Raw genomic sequence first — 25,783 nt, 5'->3', positions numbered from 1 at the left:
GTCACTTGATGAGACTGCTTTCCAATCAGAGCTTACCCGTGTCATACTGTATAATAAATACACTGGTAAATCCTTGTTACTGTAGCACCTTACAAATTTATACGGTGCCATAGGTCTTTACAAAATTATTAAAACAACAACGAGTGTGATTATTATACATTTATCTCTACAAAACTGAGGGAAAAAAAATAAAATCATAAAAGCACCTTACCGAAAGTTGATCATGAGGTGGGGGTGTTATCTGACAGAGGTCAGTTGATGGGACTGTTAAAACATTGTTTGGGTAATCCAATAGATAGGAAACAACATTGGTATGACCACCCTTTGCAGCTTCTATTAACATTGTGGAACCATCCTGCACAAAAAATTAACAAATATAATTACTCATTAGTGAAAGAAAACCTATTTATTTTTTTTCTATGGTTACAATTTCTCTTAATTTAAGTTAATTTAAAATTGTTTGAAATGTAGATTTAATTGTTGCATACAGTGGAGCAAATTAATAAGAAATAGATTTTTGTGCTTACGTTAACTCTTTTTTCTGAATTCAGTGAGACACAAACACTGGGGTAATAAAGTGCATTTATAGGACCTTATGCACTTTAAATCTCAATGTTTAAGCTCCTCCCACTCTATGCCCCCAATGTCTGCTTGGGCAGCGGAATCACTAGGGGTGTGTGGACTGCACCAGGTGTCATCCTTCAAGGGGTGACACCAAAATGCCAGATCCTCAATGACCTGCAAACAAAGTGCTGCACTGTGATATTATTGTGCTCCTGGTCACTGAGGAGCCGGCAGTGTGGGAAAGTTTCTTCGGGCAGCCCAGCATCTCCAGGAGTGCTGGGCTGCCTCCAGCCTCAAATGTCTGTAAATCTCTTATGCTGGCCACACACACAGCAATATTTTACCTGATCTGGCCGATTCCGACACATTTGAATGACAGATCGTGTAAAATATGGCCAAATTGAGAGTAAGTCGTGAGTCCCCACTCACGATCGCGATGCGCGCCCCCGCTGGTCGTGCAGTAGGGCAGATCTGACAATCTAGGACACGATGCACTGTGAAAACAAGAGATATGGTAAGAACTTACCTTTGTTATCTCTGTTTCTACGAAGTCCATAGGGTCCACAGGGTTGACCTTGGGGTATAGCTGGATCTGGATCCACGGGCACCACGCACTTAAAGCTTTGCTGCTCCCAGGATGCACTTGGGTCCGTCCTCCTCTATACCCCGCCCCCGAGCCACAGGCACCTCAGTTGGTAAGCAGCCAAGGCCGGAGGAGACTAAACAGAGAGAAGGAAGACTGGAACACACAAGAAACCATACTCACAGAAATGGGAGACTGAAAACCGGTGACCAGCCACACAGCCCATATGAAGCCAGATGCGTCAGGGCGGGTGCCCTGTGGACCCTATGGACTTCGTTGAAACAGATAAAGGTAAGTTCTTACCATATCTCTTGTTTTCTACTTCAGGGTCCATAGGGGGTCCACAGGGTTGACCTTGGGGATGTCCCAAAGCAGTTCAACTAAGGGCGGGGACGCTCCTGTGCTGAAAGGAGAACCCGGCGCCCAAAGGATGCATCCTGAGAGGCAAAGGTGTCAAACGCATAAAACCTCAAAAACGTCTGAATTGAAGACCAAGTGGCCGCCTTACACAGCTGAATAGCAGAGGCGCCACGCCTAGCAGCCCAAAAGGGACCCACAGAACGAGTGGAATGAGCCTTAACAGAGGCTGGCACAGGTAAACCCTCCTGTGCATAAGCCTCACAAATAACGGAACAAAGCCACCGGGCTAACGTTTGCTTGTTGGCAGGCCAACCCCTCTTGTGAAAACCAAAGAGGACAAACAATGAATAAGACTTACTAACCGAAGCAGTCCGGTCCACATCTAAGGAAGCCTCACCAGCTGAAAGATCAGGTGACTGAAAAGCTGGCACAACAAGTTCCTGATTGATGTGGCACTTCGAGACCACTTTAGGTAAAAACTCAGGACGAGTGCGGAGCACCGCTCTGTCCTGGTGAAAAATCAGAAAAGGAGGGCGACAGGAAAGCGCCCCCAATTCTGACACCCTCCTGGCAGAAGCAATTGCCAGGAGCAAAAAACGGTCTTAAACGTCAGCCACTTGAGTTCCACTGACTCAAGAGGCTCAAAAGGAGGACCCTGCAGGACCCGTAGCACCACCGCCAAGTCCCAAGGAGCCACAGGAGGCACGAAGGGAGGCTGGATCCTGAGAACACCTTGGAAAAAGTTGTGAACATCTGGCAGTGTAGCAATCCGTCGTTGGAACCACACGGACAAAGCAGACACATGAACCTTCAGAGAGGCAAGGCGTAAGCCGAGGTCCAAACCTGATTGAAGAAATTCCAAGATTCTAGAAACTTGGAACACCTGAGGATCATAGCTTCTGGACTCACACCACTGAAAGTAAGTGCGCCACGCCCTGTGGTAAATCCGTGCGGAAGCAGGCTAGCGTGCCCTGAGCATGGTACCAATAACCGACATGGAGAAACCCCGAGACCTCAAGACGGCTGTCTCAAGAGCCACGCCGTCAAAGACAGCCGACCCAGGTCCGGGTAAAGGCCGGGCCCCTGAGACAACAGGTCCCGACGCGAAGGAAGAAGGTACGGAGCGTCGATGGAGAGGCTCCTTAGATCGGAGTAGCAAGGACGTCTGGGCCACGCCGGAGCCACCAGCACGAGTGTTTCGCTGTCCTGCTTGAATTTCCGCAGGACCCGAGGAAGTAGGGATATCGGAGGAAACAGATACGCCAGGTGAAACGTCCATTTCACCGACAGCGCGTCCACCAGACATGCGCCTGCGTCTCTTATCCTTGACCCGTAAACGGGCAACTTGTGATTGTGACGGGAGGCCATCAAGTCCAGCTCCAGCAGCCCCCATCTGTCCACGAGTAGCTGAAACACCTCTGGGTGAAGCGACCATTCCCCTGGATGCACGTCATGACGGCTGAGGAAGTCCGCCTCCCAATTGAGGACTCCGGGGATGAAGACCGCCGAGATCGTTGGAATGTGGCCCTCCGCCCAAGCAAGGATGCGAGACACATCCGACATCAACCACCATCGCAGTTCCTCCTTGGTGGTTGATATATGCCACCGTGGTGGCGTTGTCGGACTGCACCTGAACCGCCCTTCCGTGAAGAGCGGGGCCCTGTATACTGCCCGCAGTTCCAGGATGTTGATGGGGAGAAGAGCTTCTTCCGCAGACCAACGACCCTGAAGTGACAATGAGCCGGTCACTGCCCCCCAACCCCGGAGACTGGCATCCGTCGTGAGCAGGACCCAGTCCGGGATCCAAAAGGGGAGCCCTTGACCAGATGAGCTGTCTGAAGCCACCAAGCCAAAGACTGCCGAACCTCCGGGGACAACACCAGCATCTGAGAGCGGATCTGGTGAGTTAACCAGTTCCATTCCGATAGAATCAGCCCCTGCAGGGGCCGGGAATGGAACTGGGCAAATTCCACCATGTCGAATGTCGACACCATGGACCCCAGAACTCTCACAGCCGAATGGACCGACAGGCGGCAACTGCTCAGGCAACTGCGTATACGCAGCTGCAGGGAGGGGACCTTCTCCGGAGTCAGGAAGATCCTTTGCCGACTAGAATCCAGCAGGGCTCCCAAATGAACCATCCGTTGTGATGGAATCAGGGAGGACTTTCTCCAATTTATCAACCACCCGTGCACTTGCAGGCAAGCAATCGTCAGGTGGAGATGTTGAAGCAGTGTACCTCCGGGGAGCTCGCCAGCAACAGGAGGTCGTCCAGATACGGCAGCAGCCGTACATTCTGGTTCCGAAGATGAGCGGCCATGACTGCCATAACCTTTGTGAATACCCTCGGTGCCGTGGAGAGGCCAAAGGGTAGCGCCCGAAACTGATAATGATGCTGCAGGATAGCGAACCTCAGGTACCGCTGGTGCGAAGGTGCTATCGGAACATGGAGGTAGGCGTCCTGGATATCCAGGGACACCATGTAATCCCCAGGTTCCATCGCCAGAATGATGGAACATGACGTTTCCATCCTGAATTTGGGAACTCTGAGGAATTTGTTCAGAGACTTCAAATAGAGGATAGGGCGATGAGAACCATTGGGTTTCTGCACCAGAAACAGAGAAGAATAGTACCCCGTCCCTCGTTGTGATTGAGGAACGGCAACAATGACCCCTGCTTTCAGCAAGGACTCTATAGCCTCCTGAATCTGTAAAGCCTTGGTCTTGTCCTGAGAAGGACTCGTGCAGAAAAACTGGTGGAGCGGTCTGTGCCGTAAAGACAGGGCGTACCCTTGGGAGACCACTTCTCAAACCCAGGCATCCGTGGTGGTATTGTGCCAGCACAAGGGCAAATTGAAGAAGTCGGCCTCCCACTCGGGGGTCCCCCAGAGGGAGGCCCGTCCCATCAGGCAGAAGGTTTATCCACCTGCTTGGAAGAAGGGTGTCTGGCACTCCAGGCCTGCTTCTTGGGCTTAGAAGCGGCCTTGGTCGCCGACTGCATCGGGAAGGACGGACCTTTTGCCTTGCCCTGAACCCGAAAGGACCGAAAAGCAGAGCTCCGTACTTTGGTAGGCGCAGAAGCCGAAGGGAGGAAGGCTGATTTAGACTTAGCCAGAGTATCCACTATTTTGTCCAAGTCTGGACGAAAAAGCAACTCTCCATTAAAAGGTAAGGCCTCCAGGCCCTTTTTGGAGTCTGCGTCAGCTCTCCAAGACCGCAGCCACAAGGACCGACGCGCCGACACAGCTCCCGCCGACACCCTAGAGGTCAGCAAGCTTGCATCCAACGATGCTTCCCCAATGTAGGAAGCCGCATCCCTCATTTGTCCTATCAACGCTCTCTGGATATCCGGAAAGGTATCCTCCAAAGCGTTGGCCCAGCTCTCGATGGCCTTAGCCACCCAAGAGATGGCCATGGACGGACGGGCCACAGCCCCAGAGAGAGAGTAGATAGACTTTAAAAAAGCCTCCACTTTCCTGTCCGTGGGTTCTTTCAGAGAGGAGATAGACGGCAAAAGCAACGTAGCGCTTTTAATTAAGCGTGTGACATGGGAATCCACGGCAGGTGGAGTTTCCCATTTCCTGCAATGAGCCTCAGGAAAAGGATCGTTGGAAGCCAACCGTTTCTGCGGTTGGAATCTCTTGCTGGGCAACTGCCAGGCCCCCGCCATTTGATCCGTCAACTGGTCGGACAGGGGAAAAACAGTCGAAGCTACTTTGGCCTTTTTAAAATTAGGGTACTTCGACCTGGGAGCCGGCGCATCCTCCTCTATATGAAGGATGGCCCGCACCACCCTAACCAAAGCCGGCACATTAATGGAGGACTTAGCCTCCACCTCCTGGGCCCCGGCATCCGAGTCAGAGTCCTCATGGATCGCTCCGTCATCCGAAGACACGTCCGTGAACTGAGCCGCCAGTGAAGCCGGAACGGGTCGCTTGGACGCCTTTGAGGGTAAACCACTGTGCAACATTGACTGAAAAGCCGATGATGAGGCCGCCAGGCTCTGAACAGAGCTGAAGAGGACATCTACCCAGGGAGGGGGTACCGTCTAAGGATACCCCTGAAAGGGTACCACTGCCTGCTGCATCACCGTGGGAGACTGCACGTATACGGGCAATCCCGCATAAGGACCCACAGTCTGAGACCCGGGAGGAGACTGCACCAGATGCGTAACCCCCGGGGAACGGGGGATGGTAGGCTGGGGCAACACCCTAGAAGGGACCGCAAGCCGGTCCGCGATCGACGCCAGCACTTGTGTAAACATCGCCCAAGGAGGATCCTGCGCCACCGGGGGTTTAGAGGAACCAGGTACCAGCTGGCACCGTCCGCACAGACCGTCCTGAGACAAATCCACCCCATCAACCCCTGCCGAACAGCGCCGGCAGGAAAACAACACAGGAGCCACAGAGCGCTCATTCTCCTCATCAGACATGACACAAAAACTTTTGCAATAAAAGAGTATCACCAAAACGAGGGAAGGCGTATAACACCTGCGCACTCCCAAGTATGCAACACAAACAGCCCACAATATGGTACTGAGTAGCACACCGCAGTATGTGACGGACCTCACAAATATGTAGATCTATATAAGTGAGGTACACAGAAAGAACACCCCTCCCCCACGCACCCGCGGGCCGTAGGAGTAGGAAAGGGATAGGTATAAGCTGACAGTAAGTAGAAATAAGCACAGACAGCAGCACTAGCAAAAGTCACATACCATGCAGGAAGTTATACTCACTGCACCTTCAGCTACAATCAACCTCCCAGATTCAGTGTCTGGGAGGGCTATAGCGCTGCGAACACTGTCCTTTGCAGGGGAGAGGTACGCAGGGGGACCGGTCCACTTGATACCGCCTGGGAGCTCTGCGTTGCTGCCCTGAGAAGATGGCCACCGGAGAGCTCTGAGGAGGAGTGGCCGAGAGAGAGAACAGCCCAGCGACGCCAGCACGCATGAGAGAAAGCGCGCTGGGCTTAGGGGAGGAGCCGCTAAACCAGGGAAGCCTGCCTCCCCTGGCTAGTAATTAACCCCCAGGGATGCCGGTTCCCTTCCGGACCTTACACCCTGGTGGTCCAGCGGTCACGCGGGGTATTCCTGTTGCAGGGGGAGCCCGCCGCCACTAGCGCCGCCAGTCTGTCCCCAGCAGTCAGTGGGAGGTCCCGGAGCCATGCTAGTACTGACTCCGGGGTCCGGCTGCGATCCCCAGATCAGTACTGGCGTTGCAGCGCCAGCGGGGCTGTTGGAGCGGCAGCGTGGACGTCTAGATGGACAGTCTGATGCTGCTGCTTTGAAGATAGTAAAAATAAATAAATAAAATCTTCTTTTAAAAATAAAAATAAAGCTTAGGGGCTGCTTATGCAGCCCCACTGCCCAGGGTGACCCGACTCCGGCCGGGTACCAACTAAAACTGAGGTGCCTGTGGCTCGGGGGCGGGGTATAGAGGAGGACGGACCCAAGTGCATTCTGGGAGCAGCAAAGCTTTAACTGCGTGGTGCCTGTGGATCAGATCCAGCTATACCCCAAGGTCAACCCTGTGGACCCCCTATGGACCCTGACGAAGAAAGTCTGGTTGCAGGAGAGATCGTTTGAAGATTGGACACCAAATCCTGTGCAGATCGTGTGCAGAGCTGCCGGGGAGAGTTTCAAGTTAAATCGTACACATCGGCTCATCATTTGCAGATCGCTGTGTGTGGGGGCAGCTTTAGAGTGTTCTGGTGGGAGGGGTTAGGAATTGCTTAAACTGGATGTATCGAAAGGCAGAATGTAATTTCAGGAAATTTATGTAGTATGGCAGGTCATTATGCAACATTCTATCATATGTCTTACAAAATTAAATCTAGCAGAGATCCAACGGGTAACGAGAACAGGAGACATGACTGAAAGAAATCTGGGTTGCTCTGGGCAGCCCTGAAAATAGTCACGTGGTAAGGCATATTTTTCCCGAAAAATCCACCAAACTCACTGTACATAGTTTTCAAATATCACAAACCACAGGTCATTACAAAAAAAATAAAAACCTTCAAGAAACTGACTCTATTCAACAGCTGGCTTCCTGACTGTCATATCCCGGCGAGGGTGAAATGCCGGGCATCTAGATGTAGACGCTTGACATTTCCCCGACGCTGCGAGAGGACAGCCGCAATTGGGGAGGTTTAGGGCACCCGGAGGGTACTTACGGCTAGGCACCCCCCGGGAGGGTTAGGCTAGGGGGAGGGAGGGTTAGGCACTCCCGGGGGGGAACTTAGGTTTAGGCAACGGGGAACTCTGCTTTTGTCGGCCAGGAGCTGCCAGGAATCAAATGTCATACTGATTCCATTTCAATGAATGCATTGAGAAAATTACCTTGAGTCTATAGGTTGGATCTGCTCCATGTGCCAAAAGCTGCTCAACAACAGCAAGATGTCCTCCAGCACATGCGAGGGACACCACAGTGTGATCGTTATTGGCTGTAGCTCTGTTTATGTTGGCGCCTTTTTAAAAAAACAAAAAAAAAAAAAGTAAAGAATAAATGACTGACTGCAATATCTTAAATTAAATGGCAGGTTTATTTTGAACAATGTCTAATTTGTCTATCACTGCCTGTTTCTTTATATCATCACATGTTAATATGTATAAAACATTTTTTACAATTCCTTGAGTATGATTTTAAAGAAAATGTACATTTTTATATGTTTTACCCATTTCCGCAAAGCATGTGTGTCCTAAGGCGGTTTTATTTTCTTTCCGTAAAGGATATCAAGCAGGATAACTTTGTATACTGTCTGCTAGCTAAATAAAAATATGAGATATGGTAAGAACTTACCCTTGTTATCTCTATTTCTACGAAGTCCATAGGGTTCCACAGGATACCTTGGGGTATAGGTGTGACGTCAGTCGCAGGGCACCAAAGAGTTAAGCTTTCAGCCTCCCAGGATGCACTAGGTCCCCCTCCTATACCCCGCCCCCGGGCCAAGGCACCTCAGTTAGTTACCAAGCCATAGGCCGGAGGAGGAGAAGGAAGAGAGAGAACAAAGATCTGGACACATACAAGAATCACATTCTCACCAGAGGGAGACGGAAAAACCGGTGACCAGAGCAAAGCCCATCTACAGCACAGGTGCGACAGGGCGGGAGTCCTGTGGAACCCTATGGACTTCGTAGAAATAGAGATAACAAGGGTAAGTTCTTACCATATCTCATATTTTCTACTTCAGGGTCCATAGGGTATCCACAGGATACCTTGGGGATGTCCCAAAGCAGTATCCTTTAAGGGTGGGGACGCTCCTGTGCAGAAAGGAGAATCCGCCGCCCGAAGGAAGCATCCTGAGAGGCGAAGGTGTCAAACCTGTAATACCTCACGAAGGTATGGACAGAAGACCACGTAGCAGCCTTGCAGATCTGAACTGCCGAGGCACCACGTCGAGCTGCCCACGAAGGACCCACAGACCTAGTGGAATGAGCCTTCAGAGAAGGAGGGACCGGTAGGCCTTCATGAAGATAAGCTTCAGAAATAGCCATACGGATCCAGGCTGCCAAAGTTTGCTTTGAAGCAGGCCAACCCTTTTTACGGAAGCCATAGAGGACAAACAAAGCGTCCGACTTCCTAAACGAAGAAGTGCGGTCAACATAAGTCCTTAAGGCCCGCACAACATCCAAAGAGGCCTCACCCACGGAAAGACCCGGTGAGTTAAAGGCCGGAACAACTATTTCCTCGTTAACATGAAACTGGGAAACAACTTTGGGAAGAAACTCAGGCCGAGTGCGGAGCACTGCCCTGTTCCCATAAAAAACCAAGAAAGGGGGTCTACAAGAAAGAGCCCCTAACTCAGAAACACGTCTGGCCGAAGCAATGGCCAGAAGGAAAACAGTCTTAGCTGTTAGCCATTTAAGATCCACTGAGCCCAGTGGTTCAAACGGCGGTCCTTGGAGAGCCCTCAGGACCACAGCCAAATCCCAAGGCGCCACAGGTGGAACAAAGGGCGGCTGAATGCGGAGAACACCCTGCATAAAGGTGCGCACATCCGGGATTGTAGCAATCCTACGGTGAAACCAGACAGATAGGGCCGAAACCTGTACCTTCAAAGAAGCAAGGCGAAGCCCATGATCTAGTCCCGCTTGCAGGAAGGCGAGAATCCGAGACAGACGAAACTCCCGCGGTGCATAACCTCTCGGTCGACACCACTGGAAGAACGTATGCCACACGCGATGGTATATCCTCGCGGAAGACGGTTTCCGAGCTCGTAACATGGTACGCACCACAGAGCTGGAAAACCCCCGGGACCTCAGCATGGCCGTCTCAACAGCCACGCCGTCAAAGACAGCCGAGTCAGGTCCGGGTGAAGACAAGGACCCTGTGACAGAAGGTCCGGACGTAGCAGCAACCGCAGAGGACTGTCCACAGACAGACCCTGAAGGTCTGTGAACCAGTGCGAACAGGTATGCGAACCGGAACGTCCACCGGACGGACAGAGCATCCACCAGAGACGCCCCTTCGTCTCTTGTGCGAGACCCGTACACCGGCAACTTGTTGTTGTGCCGGGACGCCATGAGGTCGATTTCTGGAAGACCCCACCTGTCCACCAGTAGTTGAAAAACGTCCGGGTGCAGGGACCATTCCCCCGGATGAACGTCCTGGCGACTTAGAAAGTCCGCCTCCCAATTTAGCACTCCCGGGATGAAGACCGCTGATATGGCCGGAAGATTGCGCTCCGCCCAAACCAGGATCCGAGAGACCTCTACGAGAGCCGCCCGACTGCGAGTTCCTCCTTGCCTGTTTATGTAGGCCACGGTGGTAGCGTTGTCCGACTGGACCTGCACCGGGCGACCCTGGAGAAACCGCTGTGCCTGCTGGAGAGCATTGAAGACCGCACGGAGTTCCAAGATATTTATTGGAAGCTCCGCTTCTGTCGGCGTCCACCTGCCCTGGAACAAGTGTGGACCCGAAACTGCTCCCCAGCCCCGAAGACTGGCGTCCGTTGTCAACAGGACCCAATTTGGAACCCAGAACGGACGTCCCTTGTTGAGGTGGGTCGTCTGTAACCACCACGCAAGGGACAGGCGAACCTCCTGGGTGAGCACAATCGTCTGGGACTTCAAAGACTGAGTCAGCCCGTTCCACTTGGACAGGATCAGGTGCTGCAGAGGTCTGGAGTGAAACTGGGCGTATTCCACCATGTCGAACACCGACACCATGGAGCCCAGTAACCTCATCGCCGAGTGTAAGGACACCCGGCGGTTGTGCAGGCAACTGCGCACCCTTGACTGTAAAGCAGAGATCTTGTCCTCCGTCACGAAGATCCTTTGCTGTCCCGAGTCCAATAAGGCTCCAAGATGCAGAATCCTCCGAGACGGGATTAGAGTGGACTTCTGCCAGTTGATTAGCCAGCCGTGCCGTTGCAGCAGTGCAATGGTCAGGTCCAAGTGGCGTAACAGGAGCTCTGGAGATCCTGCCACCAATAACAGGTCGTCCAAATACGGCAACATGCGGACTCCCTGCAGCCGCAGAGAAGCCGCCATGACCGCCATGACCGCCATCACCTTGGTGAAAACACGTGGTGCTGTTGCCAGGCCAAAAGGTAACGCCCGAAACTGGAAGTGGTCGCTGCGGATTGCAAACCTGAGGAACTGTTGATGGCGCCAAAGAATAGGGACATGCAGGTAAGCGTCCTGTATGTCCAATGACACCAAGTAGTCCCCAGGTTCCAGCGCCAGAATGATGGACCGTAGGGTCTCCATCCGAAACTTCGGGACCCGCAAAGACTTGTTGAGTGCTTTGAGGTTGAGAATCGGACGATATGACCCATTGGGTTTCTGTACCAAAAATAGATTTGAATAGAAACCCTGGCCCCTCTGGGAGAATGGAACCGCCACTATAACTCCAGCCTGGAGCATAGTGTGCAATACCTTCCGCAGCTCCGTAGCCTTGTTCCGGTCTGATGGGAGACCCGTGGTGAAGAAGCGAGCCGGGGGTCTGTGCCGGAAGGAGAGGGCGTATCCGTGGGAAACCACCTCCAGAACCCAAGTGTCTGTCGTAGTGGTCGACCAACACTGGGCGAACTGTAGCAGGCGGCCTCCCACCCTGGGATCCCCCAAAGGGAGGCCTGGACCGTCAGGCCGCAGGCTTGTCATCTGGCTTGGGGGCCGGACGTCTGGTACTCCATGCCTGCTTCCGGGGCTTGACCGATTTCTTAGGGCCAGCCTGTCGAGGAAACGACTGTGGTTTGGGCCTGCCCTGGGCCCTAGATGACCGAAAGGACGATGGTCCCGAACCAGAAGGAGCAGCGGCAGACGGGAGACAAGCAGATTTGGCTGCCGCCAGCGTGGCCACAATCTTATCCAGATCCGGACCGAAGAGAACTTCTCCGGTAAACGGCAACGCTTCCAGACCTTTCTTGGAATCTGCGTCCGCCTTCCAGGATCGCAGCCACAAGGTGCGACGAGCAGCTACCGCTGCTGAAGAAATTCTAGACACCAGAGTACTAATGTCTAGAGCCGCCTCGTTGATGTAGGTGGCCGAATCACGGAGATTGCCAATCAACTCCGCCTGATCGGCCGGACAGTCGGATTCAAAAGAAGCCTCTAATGAATCCGCCCAGCGCTCCATCGCTCTGGCAACCCAGCAAATGGCCATAGCCGGCCGTGCTGCCCCCCCTGCAAGGGAATAAGCGGACTTCAGGCAGATTTCTACCTTGCGGTCCGTATCATCCTTAAGGGAGGACATGGATGGCATCGGCAATGTGGCACTACGGACAAGACGGGTCACGTGAGAATCCACCTGTGGAGGGGATTCCCACTTAGCAAAATAATTATCCGCGAACGGATAAGCCACCGCCAGGCGTCTCTGCGGCTGGTATCTTTTGCCAGGTTGTTTCCACGCCTCCTCTAAATGGTCCACCAACTGACCCGAAAGAGGAAAGACTGTGGCATCGCCCTTCACATCTTTGAAAAAGGCATACTTAGATTTAGCCGCTGGGGGAACTTCGTCCTCAATCACCAAGGCTGTGCGGACCGCCCGAATAAGTCCAGGAATATATACTTTGGACTTAGCATCAACGTCCTTAGTATGGAGAGGTTCCTGATCGTAAGGATCAAGAATCTCCCCATCATCAGACGTCCCTTCGTCATCCTCATAAGGAGCGGACAGAGACGCCACTGGCCTTTTATGAGGCCGCATCACAGACTCCCCATGCAACACATCCGACAAGTGCTGTACAGAACTCGTCAGGGAGTTAACCCACGCTGGCTCCTGAGAACCCGGGAGCGGGGAAATAGGGAGACTGTGGGGTACCACCAATTGTCGTGGGAACCCCTGCATGGGTGACGACACCACAGACTGCTGGGACAAACCCATCGGAGTAAACGCGGGCTGCGGAGCTAACTGGCCCACTAAAGCTGTTAACGCCTGAGCGAAACAAGCCCAGGGCGGCTCCTGTACCGGTGCTGTAACCGTAATAGGCCGCGCCATGGACAAACACTGCCGGCAAAGGCCCTCCGCGCTACCCTCCCCCTCCGCTAACGGTACTTTGCACGTGGTACACTGTAGCCGGAGGGGAAAATCACTTTCAGACATGATGGCACCACGTATGTGACCTCTCTCACCAATTAAGTATTAAATAGGCGAGAGACCACCCTGCAGCGCAGCACCGCACCGCAAGGGCTTTAGCAGAAGAACAGGGACAGTAATAAAGCTGACAGTTTAGAGAAGAAAAGTTACAGGCAGCAGCGCTAGCACAGTCACATACAATGCAGAGAAATAACAATTCCTGCACTAACAGCGCTGATCACTCAACTACACAGACACAGGGCCTGGTAGGACACAGCGCTGCATACACAGACCTGACCACAGCGGAGGAGAGGTATGCGGGGGGACCCAGACCACGATGCTTCCGTCCAGCGCTTCCAGCAGCGTTCACCATGCGTTCTGGAGAAGATGGCCGCCGAGGAGCAGAGAGGAGGCTGGCCTGGGGGAGGAGCGCTGCCACAGGACCAGTCGGCAGCATGCAGAGAGGGCTGTGTGCAGCGGGGGAGGCGCCGGCTGTGAGACAGGGAAGGCGCGCTCCCCTGGCATGCATTTAACCCCTGGGACGCCGCAGCGCTACCGCTCTGCTGCGGTCCGCTGTCCCAGGGGGTAGTGGAAGCGCAGGTTGGTCGCCTGGCTCCACGCTGCAGCCAGTCCCCAGGGAGCCCCCTGCCTGGGGACTTAGGACCATGTGATCAGCGGGGACCCACCGCGGGACCCCGCTGCTTACCTCTGTCCCCCTTGAATCCGGCCATGGTCCGGAGCATCTGGGGTCACCGCTAGCTGTGACCCCAGACGCCCACCAGCATCCCCGGATCAGTACCGGCGTTCTGGTACCGGCGGGGTGTAGGGAAGACAGCATGGACGTCAGGACTGACTGTCCATGCTGTTCATCCAGATGTGCAGCCACAGCTGCATGAAGAATAAGCTTCAGGGGCTCTTCTAGCCCCCACTCCAACAGGTGCACCCGACTCCGGCCGGGCACCAAACTAAACTGAGGTGCCTTGGCCCGGGGGCGGGGTATAGGAGGGGGACCTAGTGCATCCTGGGAGGCTGAAAGCTTAACTCTTTGGTGCCCTGCGACTGACGTCACACCTATACCCCAAGGTATCCTGTGGATACCCTATGGACCCTGAAGTAGAAACTATAATTACAGCAAAAAATAAACACATTTATTGCCTATTCCTTTGGTTCACGGTCTTGGTTTTGGTTATTAGATCTGTACTTAAACATTAATTTATTTTTGTCATCTGCGGTGTCAGCTATTTTTCCCCGATTATCTCCTTATGCTAGACTCTGTACTATGACATTGAGGAGTGCATGATAAGTTGGGTGGGATGTGCAATCTCTTCTATTAACTCACTTATACAATCTCCAAATCTAAATCTCCTTACAGTACATGCAGCCTCTTTCCCAGACATCTATTTTCAAAAAATTGCTAGAAAACACCATTTATAACCCAAGTTTAAAGCAAAATGTATCAATTCTCTCAACATCTGCCAACTTAACTTCGGAAACAACCTTCTCTCAGAAATCATCCAAAATGTGAAGGCAAAACTGAGCTTAATCACTCAATCACTGAAGCACTCCCCATAGCAATCAGAATTCAATTAAATCATTCATCCTCATCTACACAGATTGCACCACCGCCACCCCTTCATATATCTCAAACCTCATTCTCCTTCATGATCTTTTGGATCTATTACTGACCTGCCGCTTACCACATCTATGATAGCCACCTCTCACATCTATGAGACTTCTATTGCTACCCACCTACCCTACCACATCTTGCTGAGCCTGTTCTCCAGTCTCAACTCTTAACATACACAGTAAGCCCATCTCTAAATTACATTTTACACTTCTCATACTGGTACACGCTACTGCACCAATCTCTCATTATATTACCAATTGTTTTCAAATATACATTAACTTTGTCAACCCTGTATGTCCCTGTTTAATGTATTCTTGATATTCCCACTGTCAATCAGAGCTCAACATTACAAATCAATGGCAAATCAAGTGCTTTACAAATCAATGGCAAGCATAATATTAAACAAAAGAAGAAGGGCGTCAAAGTTGTTCAACACAACTTTAAAATTTAGGAGCATCTAATTCCCGCCTCCTGTAAAAAGGATATAGAGCTACATTTTATTAGCAATTTACCTTTTCGAATGAGAAACTGAATAGTGCAGAGGTGACCAGCTCGTGCAGCTTTCATTAGGGGTGTTCTACCGCCTTCTGATTCATGCTCCTGCAGGATATCACAAAAATAATTAGAGAGATATATATAAGTCCAGTATTAGTCCACACTCACGTCTGAAAATCCAATTGCTGGGGTAGCCACCCAAAAGGGATCACCTGTATCCCTGCATACAAAAAATGAACAAAGGGGGTGCACTCACCAGTCTTCTAAAATGAGTTTTTATTTCATCTTTTTAAAAACATTTTTACAGCATCATAGTAAAGCTCCGACGTTTCGGTCCTAGCCATGGACCTTTGTCAAGGTACAATTCCAAGTAGTACTTTGCATCAATATATACCTGAGTCCAATTAAGAGACTCCTCCCTCACAATCATGTGAGTACAAACAATACAAACATATAGAGACATGAAGACATCATTTGTAATTGTGCAATAATACCAATCAAAGACTAACTAAAAAATGAAAAGTAATGAAAAAAAAAAAAACATGTTAACAGACACATATATAAAAACAAACCTTACAGGTATAATCGAGCTGCATCCCCCGCTAGCGTGCGTGTCAATTCCCAAACTTCCTGCCAAGTGGAGCGCAAGTCGGTACCATTTCCTGTCAAGTGGCACGCAAGCTAATACAGCAGTCATGACAACCGCTGTTAAGGCTTCCTGCACTTCATCCGTCGATGCTAGCGCCCGGATCAATCAAATCACAAAGTAATATACAAGAACACTAGGGACCCGGTGACGCAGACAAACAAGTATACGTCACCATATAACCCATTAATTTAAATGAAGATGTAACTAACAGAGTTTTCATATATTGACTCATCAAGCTAATATCAATCGGGCAGTCGACATGCACGTCCATCAAAAAGACGCAGCCTGTAAGCAAACCAATGATAAACACCTCCTCATAGATAATATAATGATAGGACAATGTCTATCCATCTGGATTGAATTACATATGCCTAAATTATAATGTATACAAAAACATGGTTTGTCAACATGTGTGTCGACATTTTTTTTAAAAATTTCAATTATAAACAACCAAATTTAGACACATTAAATAATTAAAAATAAATAACAAATAAACAAACTCCATAGGAAACCCACATTGCCACAACACTCGAAAAAACAAAAAATAAAAAATCAAAAAAATTGTATCATTACAAAATTTGATGATGCACCCCCACTTGAGATCCAAAAATACTTTAATCCAAAAACATCCCAAGGTGTATAGCTTCATTAAGGCCGCGAGGGTGGACCGTATCCAATTTATGTATCCACATCGCTTCTCTCTGGAGCAAGAGTTTGGCCCGATCGCCTCCTCTCTTGGGTGGAGGCACCCAATCGATAATCATGCATCTCAATGTTGCTAAAGCATGCTGTGTTTCAAGGAAATGTCTTGCTACAGGTTTATCAGAAGAACCATTAACAAGCGCGGCTCTAATAGAGGATCGATGGTTAGCCATCCTCTCACGAAGTGGACGTATCGTCTTGCCAACATAGACCAGAGAGCACGGGCACACCAAGTAGTAAACCACATGGTCGGAGGTACAGGTGACTCGATGTCGAATGTAGATCTTGGTACCTGTGTGTGGGTGATGAAAAAATTGACCCACCATCATACTCCTGCATGTAATACAATTTACGCATCGAAAGCATCCTGGCTTCACTTGGTTCATCCAAGTTTGAACAGCCACAGCCTTTGTTCTATCAGGACGCATTAGTCTGTCCTTTAAATTCTGGCCACGCTTGAAGCTCATCAATGGTCGTTTAGGTATACAATTTTTTAAAACAGGATCTGTAGCAATAATATCCCAGTGCTTAACCACTGCATTACGGACAATCGAACCAGCAGAGTCAAATGTTGTAGTAATTACAAAAGGATCCTCAATTTTAGATCGCTTTTTCGCATTATAACCTTCACAAAAAATCTTTTTGGCCTTTTGTAAACATATTCAAATTTTTCAAGTTATATCCTCTTTCAAGGAAACGTTGTCGCATCTCACCGATCTGGACATCTGCCATCTCAGGATCAGAATTGTTCCGAAAAACTCGTAAGAATTGTGAAATTGGCAAATTTCTCTTAAGAGCAACTGGATGATGACTTTTGTAGTTTAAAAGCGTATTACGGTCGGTGGGTTTCCTATAGAGTTTGTAGCCATAGCCAGCATCAGTGACAAAAATAGTAATGTCCAAAAAATTAATTTTGACACTATCATAAGTCATGGTAAATCGTATTGGCGAATCTAGGTGATTAAGACATTCCAACATTTTCAATAAAGAATCCTCAGAATCCTTCCAGATCAAAATAATATCATCGATAAATCGACGGTAAAAACCGATACTATCTCCAAACGGCGGATTTTTTATTTTTTGTTTTTTCGAGTGTTGTGGCAATGTGGGTTTCCTATGGAGTTTGTTTATTTGTTATTTATTTTTAATTATTTAATGTGTCTAAATTTGGTTGTTTATAATTGAATTTTTTTTTAAAATGTCGACACACATGTTGACAAACCATGTTTTTGTATACATTATAATTTAGGCATATGTAATTCAATCCAGATGGATAGACATTGTCCTATCATTATATTATCTATGAGGAGGTGTTTATCATTGGTTTGCTTACAGGCTGCGTCTTTTTGATGGACGTGCATGTCGACTGCCCGATTGATATTAGCTTGATGAGTCAATATATGAAAACTCTGTTAGTTACATCTTCATTTAAATTAATGGGTTATATGGTGACGTATACTTGTTTGTCTGCGTCACCGGGTCCCTAGTGTTCTTGTATATTACTTTGTGATTTGATTGATCCGGGCGCTAGCATCGACGGATGAAGTGCAGGAAGCCTTAACAGCGGTTGTCATGACTGCTGTATTAGCTTGCGTGCCACTTGACAGGAAATGGTACCGACTTGCGCTCCACTTGGCAGGAAGTTTGGGGAATTGACACGCACGCTAGCGGGGGATGCAGCTCGATTATACCTGTAAGGTTTGTTTTTATATATGTGTCTGTTAACATGTTTTTTTTTTTTTTTTCATTACTTTTCATTTTTTAGTTAGTCTTTGATTGGTATTATTGCACAATTACAAATTATGTCTTCATGTCTCTATATGTTTGTATTGTTTGTACTCACATGATTGTGAGGGAGGAGTCTCTTAATTGGACTCAGGTATATATTGATGCAAAGTACTACTTGGAATTGTACCTTGACAAAGGTCCATGGCTAGGACCGAAACGTCGGAGCTTTACTATGATGCTGTCAAATTTTTTTTAAAAAGATGAAATAAAAACTCATTTTAGAAGACTGGTGAGTGCACCCCCTTTGTTCATTTTTTTACATAATATATATATATATATATATATATATATATATATATATATATATATATCTCTCAGAGTTTCCAACTTATTGCTAAATACCACAAGGGCTGGAAACGGATTTGCTGGACCCAATACTGTGGACAGACCAAAATACATGGTATATTGCCCAGATATGCAAGCACAGAACTTCACTGAGTAACAGGCAGCGGGCCTTGTGTATATTTTGCTTATAAGTTAAGCATTGTGGAGAAACTGAGGCAAAACTTGGGACTAGTACCTTTTATTTATCACCACTAATAGGGTGGCTGAAATCTACAGAGGGGTCTGTCACAGAGATCAGCTGTTGCGATGAAATATGTAACTAATGGTGGTCCAATGTTTCTCTTGGGCAATATGGAAGTAGAATGATTGCCATCCTTGGGCTTCATTATGTAAACTAGCAACCAAAAGACATAAGAGCCCATATATTCCCTAGTAGTTTGTTGGCTTGATTGTGATACAAAAAAGGAAGCATGCTTTCCAAACACAAAACTGACAAAAGAAGAGACAGTTCCAATGTTCCCTCACTCCAAAGATTAACTTAAAAGATACTTTTAGCTATACTATGCAGTAATGTCAGAGAAGAGCTGAAAAGTTCAATGACGTGTAAAGCTGGGTAAACACAGACGATCTCGTTAAATTAGGCCAAATAGTAACGACATATCTTGCAGTGTGTATGCACAATATGAGCGATCCTGTGGTCACATATGTATTGTTACCGGTAGGCTGTTTTAGCGGGGCGCCGCGCCCTGCCCGATTTTAAAGCGGCAAAATGCACTCTGCCCTTATAGCAGTGCCCCTCTAAAGCAGCCTGCCCTGTGCCTTCCCCGGGGAGCAGTGTCCCGAGGGTGGGAAAAGTTGTGGTTATCAAACGGCGGCGTGTGAATGGAGGCCGCGCGCATGCACAGTGACTGGAGAGCTTGGGGGAAGAATAGCACCTCTAAGAGCTGGAAACTTTGGAGGCGTGTCACAAGGACAAACCCGCTTCCCGGTCGGCCATGCCCCCTTTTCAGGAGCACACGCAGAGAGTCCCTGCCCGCACATCAGTACCCTGCCCCCAGTCTAGCAGGAACATTACATATAATGTCATCAAGTTCGATGTGTTGCACATTGAACCTGACTATATCGCTCGCGGCTCCATGCATGTTAATGAAGGATGGAATGAGGGATTGTCTCGTTGTTCATTACATCGTTCTGATGTGTACCCAGGATCTGATATGTTGGCTCATCGGAGCGTCATATCTTGTATGGGATGTAGTTATAAGACCGGCTGCCGCGATGCCACTGATCTCAATACCGACAAAATCCTGACTAGGGACTTAAGATAGGCGTCGATATACCAACGTCTATCTTAATCCCGATGCCGGAACACTGAAGGGCGCCAGCCTGAACGAGGCAAGTCCGGGGCGCCGTTAGCGCTAACCACGTGGGGGAGGGTTATTTTTTTTTTTTCTGGGAAGGGGGGGAGGGGGTTAGGCACCACTAGGGGTAAGGGTTAGGAACCCCCACAAGAGGGTTAGGTTCAGGGTGCAGTAAGGGGGGGTTTGGGTTAGGCACCCCCGGGGGGAGATTAAGGTTAGGCACCACTAAGGGAGGGTAAAAGGGGGGGGGGGGGGAGGGTACTTACCTGCCCTGTCGGGATCTTCTCCTACAGTCTACGGTTTACCCATGAGATGCGCTCACCCATGGGTCGCTAGCGACATATCCAGTTGGCCCTACTGCACAGAATGCAGCATGACACGTAGCTCCCTTCCCCCCCATCCAACCTGGCATCAGAGAGTGTGTATGCACTTGCCACATGCAGGGTCCCGTTGCCTGCAATTTCGTGTAGTGTGTTCCCAGCTTCACATTAAACTTTGAGCAATGTTTCACCAACTTCCACAAGAAAAAATTTCTAGAAACAAATACATTTTCATGAGACAGTTCATAGACCAAGAAACAGGCATGGACCTTGAGATGTGGCAGAAGTAAAACTAGGTGCAAAACAGCAGTTTGAGCTGTATTTGTTGCTTGTAAAGGATATTTAATAATGTATAGTTTAGAAATTAAAATACATAAAACCCTTACCAGATCAGCACCAGCCTGCAGCAACACTTCAGCTACATCTGTGTGACCATTTTCACAAGCATATGTTAAAGCAGTGTCTCCTGTAGCAGTCGTAGCATGCACATTTGCTCCTTCAACACAAAGAGAAAAATTAAGGCCTTCACAATGCAAATCAAAATTAACGCACAAAAACCTTTAGACCTTGAACATGTAAACATGTTGATAATATAGAACATGTAAAAAAAACAAAAAAAAACGAACAACAACTTTGTGGTGCTGAATCTATAGAGTAAGTACACAGCTGTCGCAGGTGGCTGCATCCTTCTTCATGAAAATAAAACAAAAAGGAGGTGCAGCATTGCGATTCCAGTGTGTACAGATAGAGCAATTTATTGTTCCATCGCACCGTCCTGTTGGCCTGGTAGACAATCCCATAATGTGTATCCAGCTTAGCACTGATCGTATAATTTAAAAATAAAGAGAGAACTTAAAATCTAGTGCATATATGGAAGTGCTGCTCTTTTTTCCTTCCAATGACACATTCTTATACTCCAACACAAGAAAAAAAATGAGACTTATGAAGTCGAAGAAAGACTTAACAGGTAAGCAATATAAGGGGCACAGGGATGACACTGGGTATAGCCTGGAGAGGAGAGTCTGGGCACCAAATAGTTAAATGAAAATACCCACAAGCCCAGGCTCCCTCGCCTCTATACCCTGCCCCCAGCCACTTGGACCGCAGTTTAGTTTGCAAGCTCAGGGGAGCAGAAGCAAGTCCGACACACACAGAACCATAAAAACCATGGAAAGTACAGCGGGACAGGTCACCAAGGAAAAACACACCCAGAAAGTAAGGTGCGTCAGGGTGGGCGTCCTGTGTCCCCTATGAAGTCGAAGGAGACTTAACAGGTAGTCTAAGATAAGTCTCCTTTTCTTTTTCCTTTACTAGGGAGCACAAGGATGATACTGGAACGTCCCAAAGCTGTCCCTTATGGACAGGGACGCTCCTGAGCAGGAGTGAACACAGAACGTCAAGGAGGCAGGGGTAGGAAGGTTCGATAAGGAGTAAGCCTGGCAAATGATGAAGCAGAGCCAGCGGGCCAAGGTCTGTTTAGCAGCCGGCCGACTTGCAAATATTTCTGATCCTTTTGACATAAAACCGAAGAGCCCTTACCACATTCAACTAAGCTTGTGGCTGAGAAGAATCTGAAGTCTGGAAAGCAGGTACCACAATTTCTTGATTTATGTGGAAGCGTGAAACCACCTTGGGAAAGTAACCCTGGTGAGTCCGCAGCACAGCCCTGTCTGAATGGAAAATAAGGAACAGGGAGCGACATGATAGGGCGCTCAAATCAGACACCCTCCGGGCCAACGCAATGGCTAAAAGAAACACAGTTTTCCAAGTAATCGAGCGTAATTCAACAGTCTTTAACAGTTCAAAGTAAGTTGATAGGAGAGCTCGAAGAACCAGGGACAGGTCCCAGGGAGAGACAAATGGTGGCTGAACATTGAGAAGTTCCTGGAAAAAAGGTACGCACATCTGGGAGCAGTGTTATCTACCTCTGGAAGACAACGGACAAGGCCGAAACATGGGGCTCCAAGGACAAGAGCCGGAGGCCTGAATCCAGACTTGTCTGCAGAAAGGAAAGCATACGGAATAGGCAGAAAGACCTGGGGTTAAAACCCCTAGTCATACACCAAGAAAAATAGGTACGCTAAACCCGGTGATTGATAAGTGCCAAAAAACGCTTCCTAGCCTGCAGCATGGTCCATATGACCCTCCTGGAGAAAACATATATATTCTAATTAATTTTTATTTGTTTTAACAAATATTGTTCTTACCATGTTAATTACCCAGCACTACATTTACATACCACTGTAGTTTATGCACAATCTTAATATATACACAAAGCGCTTCCCTGACATTAAACATTTTCTACCTCCTGGAGAATCTTTTCGCCCTTAGGACAGATGTCTCAAGAGCCACCCCGTCAAAGTGAGACGGGTCAGATCCGGATGGAAACACAGACCTTGAGACAGAAGAACCGGCCGCAGAGGAGGACGCAGTGATGTGTCTATGGAGAGGCCCAGCACATCTGCATACCACACACGCAGAGGCCCACCCGGCACCACCAGGATCAAGGTTTCACCCAGCTTGAACTTGCGGAGTACTTGAGGAATCATTGAGATCGTAGGTAAAATGTAAATCAGAAGGAAGTTCCAAGGAACTTCATCTACCAAGAGAGCTTCTGAATTCCTGGTGCGGGAGCAGTATCTTGGTAGCGGATTGTGACAAAACGTCATCATGTCTATGTCCGGCAGACCCCAACAGCGGACTAGTAGTGGAATACGTCTGGATGCAGTGCCCACTCGCCTTCATGAAAGTCCTGACTGCTTAGGAAGTCCGCTTCCTAATTCTGAACACCTGGGATGAAGACTGCAGACAGTGCTGGAAGATTTCCCAATGGGGAAATCGCCTGACTTCCTGCATGGCTCCTTAGCTGAGAGTGCTGCCCTGGTGGTTTATGTAAGCCACCACAGTTTATTTGTCCAACTGTATCTTTACCGGACGTCCTTGAAGGAGGTGCTGTGCCTGACAGAGGCCTGTATACGGTACGAAGTTCCAGGATGTTGATGGAGAGCCGTCTCTCAACGCGTCCAATGACATTAGAAAGTTAGATGACAGGTTACCGCCCCCCTCCCCCGAAGGCTTGCATCGGTCGTAAAACTTAGTCCTGGATCCAAAAGGGGCGGCCCTTGTCCAGATATGAGCTCTTGAGCCACCACAGTAGTGAGAGATGCTCCTCCCGGGAAAGAATAAGTCTGTGCCTTGAGATCCGGGCAAAAACGTGATCAATCGTTTCAGAATGACCCCTTTAAGAAGGCCGGGAGTGGAATTAATCGTACTCCACCTCGTCGAATGTTGAGACTAGAGACCCCAGAATCTGCATGCACAAGTGTATGGACACCCGAAGCTGGGCCAGAAAGGTGCGGATTCTTGCTTGTAAGGTCAAGATCTTGTCCAGAGGGAGGAAGACTCTTCGAGCTCTAAAATTCAATAAGGCTCCCAAGTGGAGCTTTTCCTGGACGGAGTTAGAGTGGATTTCCGCCAATTGATTATTCATCCATGTGACTGTAGAAGCTCCACAGTCAGATGGATGTGATCTCAGAACTGTCGGAGACTGGGCCAGGAGAAGAAAGTCGTCCAGTTAGAGTAAGATTCTGTTGCCCCTGCGGCGAAGATGTGCTACCATGACCTTCATGAACACACAGGGGAACAAGGACAGACCAAATGGTAACGCCTGAAACTGATGGCTGGTTTGTACTGCAAACATGAGGAAGTGTTGGTAACTGGCTCTTATGGGGATATGCAAATAGGCATCCTAGATATCCAACGATGCCATAAAGTACCCCGACTCCAAGGCTAGAATGATGGACCTCAAGGACTCCATGCAGAATTTGAGAATCAAGAGGAACGTGTTCTGGTACTTTAATTTGAGAATGGGTCGAAAACAGCCGTCCAGCTTTTGTACCAGAAAAGCCTAACCCTCTCGAAGGGGGAACAGGGGTATTGACTTCTGAGGCCGGGAGAGAGCAAATAGCCGAAATGTAAGAGCATAGCCTTGAGACTCAATGCCTCTGAACCAAAAGTCTGTCGTGGTTTGCATCCACACTGACGAAAAGCGAAGAAGCCGACCTACCTACCAGCGTTCCCCCGGAGGAGGTCCGCTGGCATGGCAGACGAAAGTCTAGTAGACCAGGGTTGCTTTCCTCTGGGTTTGGTGCTCTTGGTTAATAAACCTTGGATTCTGGGAAATGGCTGACCTTTGGCTTTGCCCTGTGGACGAAAGGAACGAGAGACTGAAGTTCTAGGTCTGGGAATGGCAACTGACAGTAAGAAAGTAGACGCTGCCAGAGTGGCCACTATCTTATCTAATTCCAGTCCGATCAGAATGTCTCCAGAATAAGGAAGGTCTTCCAGGGCCTTATTGAATTCGGAGTTTGCCTTCCAGGTGTGCAACCAGAGAGCTCTTCTGGCTGCTATAGCAGAAGCCTAGACGTTAAAATGCCTGAATCAATGGACACTTCGAAAAGATAGGAAGCAGCCTCCCTAACATGGCACACCAAAGAAACGAGGTCAGCACTATGAGTGCACGAAGTGAGCACGTCCTCTAAAGCATTTGCCCAGCGGCAGACAGCTTTAGCCACTCAAGCCGATGCCAGGGCTGCACTAGCCAGATCACCCGCATTGCTATAAATGGACCAGGAAATTTTCCAGCTTCCTTTCCGTAGGATCCTTGAGAGATGCAGTGTTAGGGATAGGAAGGAGGGGCAACTTAATAAGGCAAGTAATAGAAGCGTCCACAGGGATGAGATTCCCACTTAGCGCTGTCCACTGCTGGGAGAGGATAAAAGGTAGCAATGTGTTTAGACATCTGAAAGAGTCTATTGGGGTGAGACTATACCTCCGTTAAAAGGTCCTCCAGCTGTGCTGAAGAAGGAAATTCAATTACTGCCTTCTTCTGTCTTTTATAGACAGGTACTTTGGATCTAGGAAGCTGCTCTCTAAGAGAATAACCTTTACTGCTCTAATAAGAGCCTCTACATCTACTGGGAACATAGCCTCCTCTAAAGACTGAAGCCGTTTCAATGTCTGAGGTAATAAAAGAACTCGCTTCCCCATCTGAGGATACTTTAGAGTCCAATGCTCCCCCAGACAGAAGAGTCAAGCTCTTGCGTGCAGCAGGCCTGTGTCTGGGAGCCCTATATTTATCTAGCATCTGCTGAAAAGATGCTAACACCTGAGCTAGTCCCTGGACCAACTGAGAAAATATCTGCATTCAAGGTGGCTCCGCCATAGGCAGCTGAGCCTCCGCGGTAGGGACAGGGGCACTGGAGCTTCCATTCGGTTTACAAACTGCGACATTACCTCTGTTAATCTGAATGCCCAAGCTGGTTCCTGACTGGATACAGCAGCAGAGGTAGTCTACTGTAGGGCCGTAAAGCAACTGACACAAAGGTTGACGTGCTGTGGGTCCAGAGGAGAGATAACATTAAAGCTGCGTGTCACTGAAACACCTACCCCCTTGGGAGATATGGTGTCACTTCCGGGTAGCGCGCTTCAGTTGAAGCGTGCGCCTTCTTGTCAGGTGGTTTTAGGATAACCAG

The 25,783-nt window shown here is 49.0% G+C and overlaps 1 protein-coding gene across 2 annotated transcripts in view; it reads right to left on the bottom strand.

Annotated features, from left to right (window-relative positions):
• Window positions 1-25,783, bottom strand: part of ANKHD1 (ankyrin repeat and KH domain containing 1) — a 396,742-nt gene that overhangs the window by 188,522 nt on the left and 182,437 nt on the right. For both annotated transcript variants that reach the window (XM_088451243.1, XM_088451245.1), the window contains exons 10-13: window positions 20,636-20,745; window positions 15,165-15,252; window positions 7,847-7,974; window positions 212-355 (exon numbers count right to left, since the gene is read on the bottom strand). In XM_088451243.1, coding sequence (XP_088307369.1) covers window positions 212-355; window positions 7,847-7,974; window positions 15,165-15,252; window positions 20,636-20,745 — 470 coding nt within the window. The remainder of the gene's footprint in view (window positions 1-211; window positions 356-7,846; window positions 7,975-15,164; window positions 15,253-20,635; window positions 20,746-25,783) is intronic.

This window comes from Taudactylus pleione, unplaced genomic scaffold, assembly GCF_031769625.1.
Source record: "Taudactylus pleione unplaced genomic scaffold, aTauple2 ptg000025l, whole genome shotgun sequence".
Taxonomy (NCBI): Eukaryota; Metazoa; Chordata; class Amphibia; order Anura; family Myobatrachidae; genus Taudactylus; species Taudactylus pleione.
The sequence above is the reverse complement of the archived record's forward strand: the minus strand, read 5'-3'. Positions and strand labels throughout refer to the sequence as shown.